This window comes from Cryptotermes secundus, unplaced genomic scaffold (assembly GCF_002891405.2).
Source record: "Cryptotermes secundus unplaced genomic scaffold, Csec_1.0 scaffold330, whole genome shotgun sequence".
Classification (NCBI taxonomy): domain Eukaryota; kingdom Metazoa; phylum Arthropoda; class Insecta; order Blattodea; family Kalotermitidae; genus Cryptotermes; species Cryptotermes secundus.
Genome location: NW_019734317.1, coordinates 293524 through 310001, shown reverse-complemented (window position 1 = coordinate 310001; position 16478 = coordinate 293524). Strand labels below are relative to the sequence as shown.

The 16478-nt window shown below is 43.9% G+C and overlaps 1 protein-coding gene across 3 annotated transcripts in view; it reads left to right on the top strand.

The window, feature by feature from the left end:
• The window catches only part of LOC111868570 (phosphofurin acidic cluster sorting protein 1), a 173932-nt gene that overhangs the window by 111980 nt on the left and 45474 nt on the right, over positions 1-16478 (top strand). For all 3 annotated transcript variants that reach the window (XM_023859335.2, XM_023859334.2, XM_033753095.1), the window contains exons 6-7: positions 13230-13381; positions 15312-15420. In XM_023859335.2, coding sequence (XP_023715103.1) covers positions 13230-13381; positions 15312-15420 — 261 coding nt within the window. The remainder of the gene's footprint in view (positions 1-13229; positions 13382-15311; positions 15421-16478) is intronic.

The window sequence follows — 16478 nt, the reverse complement described above, 5'->3', positions numbered from 1 at the left end:
GATCATCTGTTCTCTCATAGCCCCTGTTTCCGTTTTCCCTGTATAAGCACACCTGGGGCACGCGGTAGCGTACTTGGTTGAGACGCTATGCTACAAGCCGGTAGGTCGCGGGTTCGAGTCCCGATGAGGTGGATTTTTTAAATTTACCCAATTCTTCCAGCAGCACTATGACCCTGGGGTAGCGGCCTCCGTAGTCTAGGGATAACGTTCCCACCTCATGACTCAAGGTACGCGGGTTCAAACCCGGCGGAAGTCGTGGAATTTTTAAGGGCGGAAAAATTCAGGGAACAAGTCCTCCGGGAGGGACTTTAAGCCGTGGGTCCCGTGTCGTAGATTTACGGCACGTAAAAGATCCTCATGTCTCTAGGAGACCTCTGAGCAAAATTAGGCAAAAGTTTCCCGCCCAAGTAGTTTCCAATGCCTCCGGTAGATGGGAAAGTATCGGGAACCACTGCCAGCTTTGCTGGCTGAACAGGGGCTGTTAGCGAGCACCAGTACCGCAGGGTATGGCGACTGGTAGAATATAAAAGGGGACGTACAATAGACTATTAGTCGCGGTGCATGGGGAAACCCATCCCCTCCAATAATAAATAATAATGACCCTGGGGTCGACAGTCTCTAACAGAAATGAGTACCAAGAATCTTACTGACGAGTAAGGGCGGCCGGCGCGTAAGGCTGACAACCTTACCACCTTTTGTGAGCCGATTGTGTAGAACATGTGGGAGCTTCAACGTCTCACCACCCTCTGGGCCTGTTACAGGTTTACTTTACCCTTTTATTACCTGTATAAGTACACATTTCCCACGCTGATATTACTCTTACTATGAAGATGAGGACAGCAGCTTCCTCCAAAACGTCAGTGACACTGTACCAGACTACACATTCCACAAGACGTCAGTATTCATAGTCAGATCAAGACAGAAGGCTTAACTTCGGTACTATAAAGGTTGCAGTCCATAAGATAATGGTGTACTGACTATAGTTGCTATCGACAGTTCGGATAATGCGCATGCACAGTGATAATTCGTCGTTTTATGTCCGTGAGGGCTTGCTGTTGCTGTGGCAACGAAACCACACGCTGCACTTGCTGTTCAGCGAGATTGGAGAGTGTGTGTGGGTTTTTGGAAATGAGTTTTGCTCACCACTGAATGACCTTCTGACTATTTTAAATCTCGGGGAGTTTGTTTTTCATTCATCCTGGCTGACATATTTTATATTATTCCCTGCCCTTCTGACAGTTTGTGTAAACCTCATGTACTCGTAGTACAAAGGCTGCAGAAAGATGAGGGTATGGATGTCATCGTATTACAGTTGCTACAAGCGATATACACCTATGCAGGATATTCCAGTCGCTATATAAAAAGCTAGTTTGACTTGTTCTTCTCATGCCGGAAGTTAGAAGTGAGCCCAACGGCTTTCTTCCATGCTGTTTCCATTTCATGTGCCTTGTTTCTGTGCCGCTGTGTTCCCTGGTTCGCTTTCGGCGGGTACACCCGCTCAGATGTTCTGGGAACGGGCTACTCTCCTAATTGAAAGGTATCATTTCTCCAAGTAGATGTGTTGACATTTCACCTTAAAATAGACCTCGGCCCTTTTCCACATCTTTCCCAGTTACCGATTAAGCTGATGTGCTCATGGCGCTCTAAGCATAAATACGGGAATACCCATTTCGAATGTCGAGCGGTCTTACAGCTACTCTTATTGAAATTACTTGTGATTTTATTCAGTCTTGAAGGCGAACAGTGGCATAACATCTTCAAGTATGTCTCCCTCCAAACGTTTGCCTAGTTACCAACCATCTTTTCATCTCAATCGACGTTAGTGTAGTGACGTATCGACCTGATGCTAAGCGGTGACACTGTAAACAACAGCCGTTGCTATGCAGTGGGTTAATAAACACCCGTTTCTCTGCAACGGTTGAGGTATTGCTGGACTATAACAATGGAAACGGTGCTTTCTGTGTGGTAAGTGCTGAGATATTATAAGGAGGACAGTTTGAAGCAACGAGTTAGTTGTTGGTTACAGTTGTCAGCAATGCAATTGAGTGAAGTGACGTGAAGTAGATGGAGAGTGAGAGAGTTCAGTTGTCAGCTGAAAGTCAGCGTGTGAAGAGAAGACTAGGAGGTTGGCGTAAAATGGCTTCCAGCCTGAGACCCAGTTGGTTGAGTTGTCAGCTGACAAGAATTCTGCACAGGTGGCTTGTGGCAGTAGGACCTGAGTGCGGGAAGCTGAAGTATCTCCCTCGATAGAAGCCGTTGCTAGGAGACGGCTGGTAGAGACTGTAATAGACTGTAGTCACGAGTCTATATGTGTCATTGATCTGTAAAGTGTAGTTCCGAGTGGTGTATACAAGTGGTCAATAAATCCAGTATCCAATCCATACCCCGTTATAAGTAACACAGTCCCAAATACGTGACAGTATCTTCCGCAGATGAAACGCCATCATTAGAATAACCTTCAGGGTAGAAGAGGAGTGGGACTCTGTGGTACTGATAAGCGCTTGTGGAACCGAAGTTCGACCCTTGTCAGTGCCACAGAGCCCCACTCCTCTTCTACCCTGAAGGTTATTCTAACGATGGCGTTTCATCTGCGGAAGATACTGTCACGTATTTGGGACTGTGTTACTTAAAGACGGGGTATGGGTTGGATACTGGAGCTGTTTCTACGCAGCCATGGGAAGAGTGATCATATGTTCTGTAACACACGTGACATGCTCTTGCGGAAAAGGAGTCTTATGGGAGAGAAGATACGCGAAAGTAAGGAGAGCGAAGGAAGTAACGAGAACATATAAAATGAAACCAGAAATAATCCGATAAAATAAAAATATGTCTTCTACAAAAGTAAAATAAAAAATGAAACTGGGGCAGTGGTACAAGACAAGAAAGCAAATTAAGTTAAAGGAGATAAGAATAAGATAAGATAAAAATGAAAATAAAATAGGCAGAACAATATCAAAATAAAACAGGAGGGAAAGACAGTGGAAGAAGTGGTCAGAAACAGAATACGTGGAAGGGAAGGGAGAGTGAAGGACCCTCAGAGGGACCTGGTTAGGGTCAGATTATATACGTCGCCTCTTCGCGTCTCATAGTCTGTGTTCATTCAACCACGGCTCATTACCCACTTGGATGTTGCCTGTTGTTTAGCGTCCCGTTCCTGTGTTCATTCAGTCACGGCTCATTACGCACTTGTATGTTCCCTGTTGTTTAGCGTCCCGTTCCTGTGTTCATTCAACCACGGCTCATTACCCACTTGGATGTTGCCTGTTGTTTAGCGTGCCGTTCCTGTGTTCATTCAGTCACGGCTCATTACGCACTTGTATGTTCCCTGTTGTTTAGCGTCCCGTTCCTGTGTTCATTCAACCACGGCTCATTACCCACTTGGATGTTGCCTGTTGTTTAGCGTGCCGTTCCTGTGTTCATTCAGTCACGGCTCATTACGCACTTGTATGTTCCCTGTTGTTTAGCGTCCCGTTCCTGTGTTCATTCAACCACGGCTCATTACCCACTTGGATGTTGCCTGTTGTTTAGCGTGCCGTTCCTGTGTTCATTCAGTCACGGCTCATTACGCACTTGTATGTTCCCTGTTGTTTAGCGTCCCGTTCCTGTGTTCATTCAACCACGGCTCATTACCCACTTGGATGTTGCCTGTTGTTTAGCGTGCCGTTCCTGTGTTCATTCAGTCACGGCTCATTACGCACTTGTATGTTCCCTGTTGTTTAGCGTCCCGTTCCTGTGTTCATTCAACCACGGCTCATTACCCACTTGGATGTTGCCTGTTGTTTAGCGTGCCGTTCCTGTGTTCATTCAGTCACGGCTCATTACGCACTTGTATGTTCCCTGTTGTTTAGCGTCCCGTTCCTGTGTTCATTCAACCACGGCTCATTACCCACTTGGATGTTGCCTGTTGTTTAGCGTGCCGTTCCTGTGTTCATTCAGTCACGGCTCATTACGCACTTGTATGTTCCCTGTTGTTTAGCGTCCCGTTCCTGTGTTCATTCAACCACGGCTCATTACCCACTTGGATGTTGCCTGTTGTTTAGCGTGCCGTTCCTGTGTTCATTCAGTCACGGCTCATTACGCACTTGTATGTTCCCTGTTGTTTAGCGTCCCGTTCCTGTGTTCATTCAACCACGGCTCATTACCCACTTGGATGTTGCCTGTTGTTTAGCGTGCCGTTCCTGTGTTCATTCAGTCACGGCTCATTACGCACTTGTATGTTCCCTGTTGTTTAGCGTCCCGTTCCTGTGTTCATTCAACCACGGCTCATTACCCACTTGGATGTTGCCTGTTGTTTAGCGTGCCGTTCCTGTGTTCATTCAGTCACGGCTCATTACGCACTTGTATGTTCCCTGTTGTTTAGCGTCCCGTTCCTGTGTTCATTCAACCACGGCTCATTACCCACTTGGATGTTGCCTGTTGTTTAGCGTGCCGTTCCTGTGTTCATTCAGTCACGGCTCATTACGCACTTGTATGTTCCCTGTTGTTTAGCGTCCCGTTCCTGTGTTCATTCAACCACGGCTCATTACCCACTTGGATGTTGCCTGTTGTTTAGCGTGCCGTTCCTGTGTTCATTCAGTCACGGCTCATTACGCACTTGTATGTTCCCTGTTGTTTAGCGTCCCGTTCCTGTGTTCATTCAACCACGGCTCATTACCCACTTGGATGTTGCCTGTTGTTTAGCGTGCCGTTCCTGTGTTCATTCAGTCACGGCTCATTACGCACTTGTATGTTCCCTGTTGTTTAGCGTCCCGTTCCTGTGTTCATTCAACCACGGCTCATTACCCACTTGGATGTTGCCTGTTGTTTAGCGTGCCGTTCCTGTGTTCATTCAGTCACGGCTCATTACGCACTTGTATGTTCCCTGTTGTTTAGCGTCCCGTTCCTGTGTTCATTCAACCACGGCTCATTACCCACTTGGATGTTGCCTGTTGTTTAGCGTGCCGTTCCTGTGTTCATTCAGTCACGGCTCATTACGCACTTGGATGTTGCCTGTTGTTTAGTCTTTTTGCGAAGTTTCGTTAGTGATTAAAGGAAGAACACTGACTGAGGGTAGGCCATGCCATAGCTTAAGCGGTTAGTCGCTTGCCTTCCCACCTCGGAGGTCCAGGTTCGAACCCGGGTCAGGTCATGTGGGATTTGTGGTGGACAAAGCGGCGCTGGGCAGGTTTTCTCCGAGTACTTCGGTTACTCCTGCCAATCTTCATTCCACCAGTTGCTCTACAATCATCATCATCGTCTAGGGCTGGTACAATACGCCTGTAGTGGCCGCAGTACCAAGCGGACTCAGTCTCACCCCACTAAAAATAATTAAAAAAAATAAACTGAGGGTGTACTAGAACATTCTCTTGGACCTAGGCGGGAAGAAGCAGCGGAATTTGGAGATGAATGCCTCCTGAACAGCTTCATAAGTTTTAGTCCTTGGCAAATTACTATTGTACTATTAGGGTGATGAAAGTAAGGAGAATGCCATGGGCGGGACATGTAGCTCGCAGTTACGAGAAGTGTATACAATATTTGGTAGGGAGGCCTGGAAGAAGGCGAACACTTGGAAGAGTTAGGCGTAGATAGGGTGAGCAACTCTCCCGTATTTCCCGGGAACTCTCATATTAGAGTTATTTTTTATCCTCTCACCTTCCGTATTGACCTATTTCTCCCGTATATTTCATTAACAGTGAAGATCGCGAAATTTAAATTATATATTATTCCCACCAAATATATTCCGATATAAACTGCCAGTATTATGGGTAGTTTAGGCTCATCGATAAATATCGAAAAAGAAAGTTTAGCATATACTAATCGATAGCGGATTATCCGTTTCCGGAATGAAATGTTTTCTGTTCTTGCTTCTTGCCGTGTCTATCCTCATGCTTTTAAATTTCTAGCAAATTGAATTCATTGTCATAATGAGCAGTGTCAGTGAAAGTGAAAGTGAAAGCAACAGTGCAAAAACTTCACCTAAGAAGAAAGCTGAATACTTGTGTGTTTACTTGAGAAAATGAGAAGAACAGTATTCATGGTTAAAGTCCGTGCACTCCAACCTTTAGTGAGCTTATTGTATACTTTGTGAACGTGAGTTCAGCATCGCTCACGGGGCTAATACATACTGCAGACAACAGTCTTGCACAGAAGGGCATAAACGAAAGTAGAGGGGTGTGAAAACGTCTTCAAATTTACACCTCTTTTTCAGGAACAGCAGCAAAGACTTCAAAAACGTTGCAAGTGAACTAGCGTTGGTTTCCATACAGTAAAACACAGCGTTAGCTACAGAAGTATGGATTGCGGAAATAAGTTATCGAAGGATACTTTTCACGACCCTAACTTGGCTAAGAAGATGTCCTGTGGCAGAACAAAGGCAGAGGCCATTGTGAAAAATGTTCTGGCGGCAATAAGTGTGCAAGACTCCATCGATGTGTTGACGGATCCAGCAAAATCAAACAACTTTTTCTCTGTTGCAACTGTTGCCTCCAACCACAAAAACAGAGATATTCCCGCTGGTTGTGAGGTATTTTGACCCTCTTAGTGGTGTTAAAAACGGGCTCCTGGACTTCATTGAACAAGCTGATGGAACGGCTGATGCTATCCATATTTTGATCAAGTCTTCGCTTGATACACACAAGTTAGAAATAAAAAAATCTAAATTCATATTGTGCAGATAATGCAATGTGAATTATGGGAAGAATATTTCTGTGTTCACACTGCTTCAAGATGATAGCAAAAATGTGCTTGAAGCAAACTGCTGAAATCATATATTGCGTAATGCCACAAAATATGCATCTGATGGATTAGACCTGAATATTGAAATGATCATATTAAAAATAAATGGACACTTTTCAGTATCAGAAAATAATAGAAGAATTTAAGTAATTCTTTGTTTTTGTTGATGCTGCATGGTTGGAGATTGTTCGTTATGTGCCCACTCCTTGGCTTTCCCTAACATTGGCTGTGGACAGACTCGTACAAAATTGGTTAACTGTTAAGAGTTATTTCAAAAGTGAGAACGACTGTCCAAAACTATTTAAAAAGAGCAACCTTTCAGTGAAGAAGATCCACAAAAGAACAGCTGAGCCATTAGTCCCTGATCCTATGATCAACCTTTTGAGGTTGAAATTTCTATTGCAAAAGTGAAAAGGTATAAATCACCAGGCAGTGATCAAATTCTGGCAGAACTTATTCAAGCAGTAGGTTAAATATTACATTCAAAAGTCCATAAGCTAATTAATTCCATTTAGAATAAGGAAAAATTACCTGACCAGTGGAAGGAGTCTATTATTGTACCAGTTCACAAGAAGGGTGATAAAACTGACTGTAGTAATTATAATGGGATATCACTGCTATCAGCTTCATACAAAATTTTATCCAATATTCCACTCTCAAGGTTAAGCCCATATATAGATTAAATTATTGGGCATCGTCAGCATGGGCTTCGACGTAACAGATCAACTACTGATCAGATACTAGATTCTAAAGGGTTCTGACGTTGGTGGATGACACACAGAATTTCTGGGTTTTTAGACTTTTTCCACCATCCGTAATTCTAGGTAACAGAGGACCTAGAGTGTCCTCTGTTACCTAGAATTCAGGACGATGGAAAAGGCCCAAAAAGCCAGTAATTCCATGTTCTACTGATTAGATCTGTTGCATTCGGAAGATGATTGAGAAAGAAATGGGAGTACACTGAGACGGTACATCATCTATTCATAGACTTCAAGGAAGCTTATGATTGAGTTAGGTGCGAAGTATTGTACAGTATTCTGATAGAGTTTGGGATACCCATGAAACTGGTTAGGCTGATTAAAATGTGTTTAAACGAAACGTATAGTAAAGTCTGTGTAGGTAAACATTTGTCTGATAAACTTCCTATCCAGAGTTGTCTAAAACAAGGAGATGCTTTATTGCCACTCCTTTTCAAATTTGCTTTATAATATGCTATTAGGAAAGTCCAAGAAAACCAGGTGGGACTGAAATTAAACGGGACACATCAGCTGTTGGTCTATGCCGATCATGTGAATCTGCTGGGTGATAATATAGATACCATAGAGAGAAACACACAATTTTTTTAAGTGGTGCTAGTAAGGAGGTTGGTCTAGAAGTAAACACATAGAAAACTAAGTATATGTTGCTGTCTCTTCACCAAAATGCAGGGCAAAATCATGACATAAAGATAGGTAACAGATGTTTTGAAAATGTGGCACAGTTCAGATATTTTCGAACGACTATAACAAATGAAAACCTCATTCAGGAGGAAATTAAGAGGAGATTGAGCTCAGGTAATGCTTGCTACCATTCAGTCCAGGACCTTTTGTCTTCTCGTCTGCTGTCTAAACCATAAAAATCAGCATACATAAAACCACAATTTTGCCTGTATGGGTGTGAAACTTGGTCTCTGACATTAAGGAAGGAACATAGACTGAGGGTGTTGAGAGTATTTAGACCGAAGAGAGATGAAGTGACAGGAGGTTGGAGAAAACTGAATAATAAGGAGCTTCATAACTTGTACTCTTCTCCAAGTATACTTAGAATGATCAAGTCAAGGGGGGTGAGATGGATAAGACATGTAGCACGAATGGAGGAGAAGAGGAATGCATATAGGATATTGATGGGAAAGCCAGAAGGAAAGAGACCACTGGGAAGACCAAGGCCTAGGTGGTTGGACACTATTAAAATGAATCTTAGAGAAATAGGATGGGATGGTATGGATTTGATCGGTCTGGCTCAGGATAGGGACCAGTGGAGGGCTCTTATATACACGGTAATGAACCTTCGGGTTCCATAAAATGCTGAAGTTCTTGAGTTGCTGCACAATTGGCGGCTTCTCATGAAGGTTTCACCTCCGTAAGTAAGTAAGTAAGTAAGTAAGTGAGATGCAGAAAAGGAATGCGTTATTGAGGCATATCTAAATTTCGTCCCAACATTGGTGCCGCACCTGTTCAATCTGCCAGTCATGGAGTGCTCCAGTGTAATGCAATGATCGGGTAATAAAATTCAGCAGAGGATAGAGGACAGGTTTTCTGGTACTGCCATTGAAAACATTTTAAACTGTTTGAATCCACCCTTGCAGAAATGTGCCAGGGATGATTCTTTTAATTTCTATTGTTGCACAAGTACATTTCTAAGAATATTGAGTTATCAAATGTAAATCCTGTCCATTTTCTTTTACCATTAAATTTAAACACTAAACTGTCTTTCAGACGTTTGCAAATCATTGTAAAAGAATTTAATCTCGATTTTGTAAATGAAGACAGCCTGTATGAAGGGTGTTCTAATGCAGAAAGTGCTGTGAATGCGGTGAAAACAGGAAGTATAGAACAAAGTTGGCTCAATATTTTCAGTGATTTAAGAAACGAAGAAATTGATGTGCCAAACCATAATAAGATCTGAGGCTTTGTTTTAAACATCTCAGACTCGAGTGCCCATACTGAAAGAGTTGTCCCCCCCCCCACCGATGGACTGAACAGAGAAATCAAAGCATCTTAGAACTGATGAAGTCAGAGCTGATTGTAACAATTAATTATGACTGTAGTTGTAAAGAGTTTTTAAATTTGCACAAGAACATAAAAATGCTTAGTTCTGCAGCAACAGTGGACAAATACATGCAAAATTTTTAAATTGATATTCTATACTGTGACCTGTATATTATGTACAATGTGAATTAATTGCTTTATTTAATATTATACATTCCTTGAACATATGCTGGAGTGGTATTTCCACTTTACGAAACTTACAGTCCGACTTTTTTGTATTGAATCGCCGTTTGATGGCTCTCCCTCCAAGGGAGCGCCTAGCGACCTGGAAATTCTACTTTTGTGTCCCTTAATTGATTTACCAGTCAACACAGCGCGCTTTGAAACGCGCGTTTATTGTGAAATGGCTTCCGTTCTCTGCTGTTCATCATACTCGGAAGGAATCAATAGAACAGCCCCGGATGTAATGCGCATTTATATCGTGTCTGGCTTAATGTAGGCCTCTTCCGCGTAAATTGCTATTCAGCGCAATCCTGAAGGAAGCACGTGGTTTGCATTTCTATTTTCCAAACATGAAACTTTCATCATGGTCTACAATGGAGACGTCATTGAAACTGGGCGCATATGCAGTTGTTTCAAGGGTTCTAAAACTAAGGCTGCAACGTTGCTGTTTACAAATTCAGGTAGGCCTATATTTTGTAAGCAACCAAAAGCTCTGCTATTATAAAATTTGGCGCACGTGCAGCTGACGAATCTGTATCCCTGTCGAATCTTTAGTCTGCTTTCCGTATTAAAAAAAAATAAAAGTAGGCTTATGAGATCACCGTACTGTCTGTGTGTCTGTATATGTACTCCCTATTGTTGCTAGACAACGTCTCGGTAAACGTTCCCGCGGCAACGAATCGTTTGGCCTTTTAGTGAAGACGCAGCACGTGTTCCTTGAGGTAGGAACTGAATTTTGAAATATTTATCTTTTACGTAATTTGATCATCTAGAAAAGAAAGCATTAAATGCGCCTTTAATACTAGGTCACTGTAGAGGAAGTTCAGCAGGTGCAGACAGCCCTCAACTACACATGAACCGGGTTTCAAAACGAGACAGCTTGTGGCTGCTTGGAGAAATGCATCTGAGTTTGATAAAATTAGCTTTGCAGTGATGGGACATACAGTATAACCTCCCATTGATGATGGCGACTGACTGTACACTGGAGGACCGGGAGTCGATTCAAAGCAGTGGCAATAAAGATTTTTTTAGTTCCCTTTTACAGACGTGTACATATCCTATGAAGTATAGACCCATTTCCAAGTAAGAGCTGTGTAAACATAAGACAGCACAATAGCTGTTGCTAGGGAACACTTCTATTGACACGCTGTTTCCCTGACCACGAGAGAACAGGCAATAATGGAAGAGACGTTTTCTGTTCGGTCCGTGCCGGGGCTATATAGAGAACTAGTAGTTCAGTGGTTGACCGTGGAGGCGGGGTCGAATACCTCCACCGTGTCCCAGCGAGTAGTAGGAGGCGATGAAAAGGGAAGTCTCGAATCTGAGACAGTAAAATATGGTCGCGAGTCCCAAGGGACTCGGACCCGAGAAAGACTGCGCTGGCAAGGGCCAGCAGCATGTACAGAGGACAGACCCGTCCTCTCGTCAGAGAGGGCGCCCCAAAAGAACAAGACCGTAACTCAATAAATATCTGGTCTTGAGCCCCAGGAGGGTGCTCGACACCAAGACTTACTGACTGACTGACTGACTGACTGACTGGTCGTCAGTCGCAATGTGACTTTGACTTTGACTTTGACCGTCAGTTGCAATGTGACTTTGACTTTGACTTGGTTGGTCGATACGGCGGGGCCGAATATCTCCACCGTGACCATGCAAGTCGTAGGAAGCGACGAAAATGGAAGTCTCAATTCTGAGGCAGTAAAATATGGTCGCGAGTCCCTAGGGACTCGGACCCGAGAAAGACTGCGCTGGCAAGGATCAGCAGCATGTACAAAAGACAGACCCGTCCTCGTCAGAGAGGGCGTCCCACAAAAACAAGACCGTAACTCTCAAACAGTAATAAATATCTGGTCATAAGCCCCAGATGGGGCTCGACACCAACACCTGACAGGGCCAAGCATGTTCGTAACAGACAAACTCATCCTCTCGTCAGAGGGGATGTTACATAAGCACTATGACTGCAGTGGTTCAGTTGAAAAAATCTCTGGTCGTGAACCTCAAGGGGTTGGCGCCAAGACGAACCGATTGGCGGTAAACCGCCGGTCGTAAAGTAACTTTAACCCTGACTTTGAGTAGTTGGTTGAGTCAGTTGATAGTTGCAGCTGTGGAAGTGAGAATCAGGCAGCTAAGGCCTGGAGCAGTACGGGAAGCCAGAGGAAGGGGAACTTTGGCCTTTGGAAGCCGCTGCCAAGCAGCGGCTAGTGAAGATTGATAGGGCCTCATGTGTGCTGTAGTTACGTTCTGTAAGTGTCCAATAAATCCGATTGCCAATCTAAACCCCGTCTATAGTCAATCACGTGTATATATATATGTGTGTGTGTGTGTGTGTGTGATTTGGGATAGATGAATACAGTGTGTACAGGAAGAACGACTGGGGTTCCATACGCGGGAGATATCCCTCATATCGCCACCGTGTCAGGACCGGCTCTGGGGTCAACCCAACCTCCTTTCCAGTGTGATCACTGACCTGTATCTGGTCCTAAAGACAAGATAGTGCGTAGAGCCATACCTCTTGTCCGCCATATGTCGTTAAGTGTAGTGGTTAAGGAATCGGACAAATTTTATCTCATGGACGTGTACTCAGCCTCACAATTTATTTTGGTTCAATCTCGAAACTAAGGACAGAACGTAATATTCAGACTGTCTGGCTGTCGGAGGCCCGCTTTTGAGATCCATTTATTCGAGCACGGATCACACCGGAGGAGGCGCTCTCGGTTTGTTGTCGAGGTGAGGCAGATGACGCTGAAAGGGTTATTCTGGTTACTATGCAACGGAGGCACCTGTAACTCCTTTACGAGCAATATCTGTGAAAAACATTTGAAGTCTCGTTCGCTGAATGCCGTGTTTGTCTTATCACAGTACACAACCGAGTTCTGAAAGGTTTATTTTGGAGAGAAAATGCTTTAGCGCATCAGCGGTATGGAATTGATTGAATAGTACGTAAATGTAGAATAAACAAGTGTCAGTGTGTTATGTTGACATTGAAGAGTTTTAACTTACTAATTCAGTTTTTCTGGAAGTGTCTTGGAAGGAAAGATTACATTTGATGTCATCTGCAATTATACTGAGTCTTCTGTTTCGGAAGAATCGAAATCATTCTGCTGCAGGGGCCATGCAAAGTGTGACGAGAGAGTGGAACAATGCAGCAAGGGTTTGTTTGGAGGGCGGCGTTCTAGAATTTGGGAGAATGTTGAACGGAAAAAATCTGTTAGAAATCCGCTGACGTTCTCTCCGCGCATTTGCCTGCAGAGGTCGTGAAAAACTACAAAACCCGCAATTAATATGGGCGATCTTCGGGTGAAGATTCAGAGCTAGGACTTCCTGAATAGGAAATAACCTAACCACTCGAATGCGACGTTCGGCCAGAATTTGTTTCCTCCCGATGTGTGCAGAGGCTGCAGACTGTTTGGAACCATTATGAGTCTGCTTTGTGTCTTCGTTTTGCGTGTAGTGCAGCAGTTCCAGTCGTGAGCACACTTCATGCCCACGAAGTGAATGCTGCCGTTAGCATTCACTGAGTGAGGATCCCGTTCTGCGTGTTCGCAGATCGTGTGGCCGACTACTCAGACGACGAGGAGGAGTTCAGTAGTAACGACGAAGGTGAGGCGGAGGGTTCCGATTCCGAGCCAATGCCAGAGGACGCGATGGGCAGACGAGCGCGCAAGACGTCGAGGGCGAAGATACCCGCAAATGCCAGAGTAAGGTTCTTCTTTCTTATCCTACCTCTCTTCAAATCGACTTTCTCTCACCAAAAACAGAAGAGTTTGTTGCCGTTTCAATGTAGCAGTGCTGAAGTTATGACGCTTTCATGCAAAAGGCGTCGTCTTCTTTGATATGGATGTAGAGACCAGTGGCTGGGACCATTGATACGAGAGACCTTGAACAATCCTTGCGGATGGTAGGAAATCATTCACAGCAAACTAGCAGTCAACTGGCCCATCCATTCAGAACTAATTCCGCAATGACGACTCCTTCGTACATTTTGTAGCGAGCAAATTGGCTCACATGGGAACGTTTCTCGCGTATTTGAGAAGTGCCTGGTTCGAATCTCAACCGGAACTGTTCTGATTGAGCTCTTTCGTGGTTTTCAGTCAATTGAAGGAAGTGACTGGCTAGTCAGCATTATTGAATAAACCATAAATAAACGAAACACATATGGTAGGAATCTTTGGACAGGGGATCGGTTCATCAGTGGAGGCTGGGGACAAATGTACCAACTCCAGCAGGACTGAACGTGTTGCAGTGGTTGCCTGGGTCTAGACCAGCAGGAATGACACCCTCTCCTGGCTTAGTTGTACATGTTTTGCCGTGTTTGCATGTGTAGGTGGGGATTATGTGATTGGCTGCTTCCCAGAGGGGCATAGCATTGTGAATGTGAGGATTAGTAGGCTCCTGGCATTGTTTGGAGATCACGTTAAGCTATGGATCCTCTGTGCTGGAACTTGCTATCACCCTTTCATTGCGAGTCTATGAAATTCATCCTACTAGGTCTCCCACTTTAACTATGAATTAATTTGTTTCTACCGTAATGTCAACTACGAATATAATGGGGGAATTGCTGAGATATCAAAGAAGGAATAGAGATGGTAGTGTACCATGATAAAACTATAATCAAAGCACTAACCTAACCTCACCCAGACTGTGCATCATATATACAAGCATTTTTGGACATATAATTTTACCCCGTCTTCCCGCCTAACCATACTCACACTGACAGGCGCTGATGTTGCAAAAGTAATGCACCATATTATCAGAGCAAGAACATCGTAAGTGTCCTTCACAGTATTCTGAATGTTAGCCCCAAAAAGGTTAAAAAGACCATAACTGGCTTATATCCACAACCAAGATGCATTTTAATATTATCCAGCCATCTGAAGCTCTTTTTCCCAGGTGCTCTCTTTGCATGTGCATTCCAGGCAACACCTTTTCTAGGTCCATGGTTTGAATCGTTGCTCTGCTTAAGAATTCTGTGGGTTTCCTCAGTTCTCCCACGCAAATTTTGAGATACATCCTATTAACAGGCTATAAATACCTCCCCTTTTTTCTTTCCAAACCAACCATCCCGCCATCTTCCCAATCAGTGCTACATAACCTCTGCATTTCAGATAGTTTCATTTGGATGCCTATGACTAACTGAACAGATCTTTCTGTTCAGTTGATTCAGGTTTTCTAACTAAGATTTCCATTGCATTTCTTGTTTCTATGCCAGTACCATGCACATTGCCCAATATATTGTATTCTGCATTTCTTCTTCAAGCACTGTTTCTGTGGGTTGATGGTTGAGAAGTCTTGCATTGCCTCTTTCTTCACACAGTCTTTCCTATTCAGTATGTTTGCAGCTCTTTCCTCACTTTTTGATGACTCCCCTGCAGTACCTTGCTAAGCCATCTTGTTCTGGGTCTTACCATAATTTTCTTCCCTCCTAGATTTAATCATCTTAATGACACTAAGTTTAAGAACATGTGTCGGCTTTATTGAAATTCAGTTACAGTATCATCACCAGTTGTATGGTGATCATCCACTGATGATAACATAATAAAGTTTTAATGAAGTCAGGCGTAATCACTACCAAACTCAGTTTGAAGCTGCCCATACCTTCTAATGACATATGTGAAATTCTGTTAACAGCAACGTAATTTGAAACAGAAGTTCATTGCATTGTTGAAGAGGTTCCGTGTCAGCGAAGATCTGCAGGGACTCGACAATGATCAGGAAGCTATTGGGCAGCAGCTATCAGGTATGTGCACTGTTTATGTCACTGGAAACAAGAGGAAGGTATCTGAGACACAGCTGTGTTGTACATCATCTTTTGTCATTATATTGATTCTAATTTTGGTGATTCCGTATTCCGTATTGAGGGGGTGGGTTTCCCCATGCACTTAGACCGGTTAGTGGTCCATTGTGCGTCCCCCTTTAATTTCTGCTGTCTCCATACCCTACCGGTACTGGTGCTTACTATCAGCCCCTTTCTGCCAGCAAGGTTCCAACCTCCTCTGGCAGTGGTATCTAATAGTTAGTCCCTTTCTGTCAGAGAGGTCCCCCCTCCTCTGGCAGTGGTACCTAATACTTCCCCCATCTACCGGAGGAATTGGAAACTACTTGGGCGGGAAATGTTGCCTAATTTTGCTCAGAGGTCTCCTAGGGACATGAGGTTCTTTTACGTGCCGTAAATCTACGACACGGGACCCACGGCTTAAAGTCCCTCCCGGAGGACTTGTTCCCTGAATTTTTCCGCCCTTAAAAATTCCACGACCTCCGCCGGGTTTTTGAACCCTCGTACTACGAGTCATGAGGTGGGAACGTTACCTCTAGACTACGGAGGCCGCTTAATTTTGGTGATAGTGTGATTGTTGTGATCAAACCTGGGAGCATTTTAATGATAAACCTGTGGGTTCGTGGTTAGATCACTTGTACCATGCTCAAAAGTATTTTCAGCTCTCTTAGAGCCACCTATTTCCGAAGAAAACCACGGTTTTATTTTTGTGGGTATGTCTGTGTGCATGTATGCCCTGCATATTTGTCTTTCTTCATCTTCATATGTGAACACTTTGTCATGAAAGTGTAGGGGGCATGGAGGTGAAACTTGAGCACTACATGGAGATGAGTATCTGGCTGTGTGCTCCAGACACCTTTATCCATGGCGAGAGAGTCCCTAACTCCAGTTAGGAAAATCTGAGTGCTTCTCTGTATGTGGTGAAAAAAGATCCATACAATGTACACTGTCCAGACATCAAACCTGTCTGTACAGTTCATGTCTTTACTTAATACATAGTGTGTCCATACACCCCTCCCCCG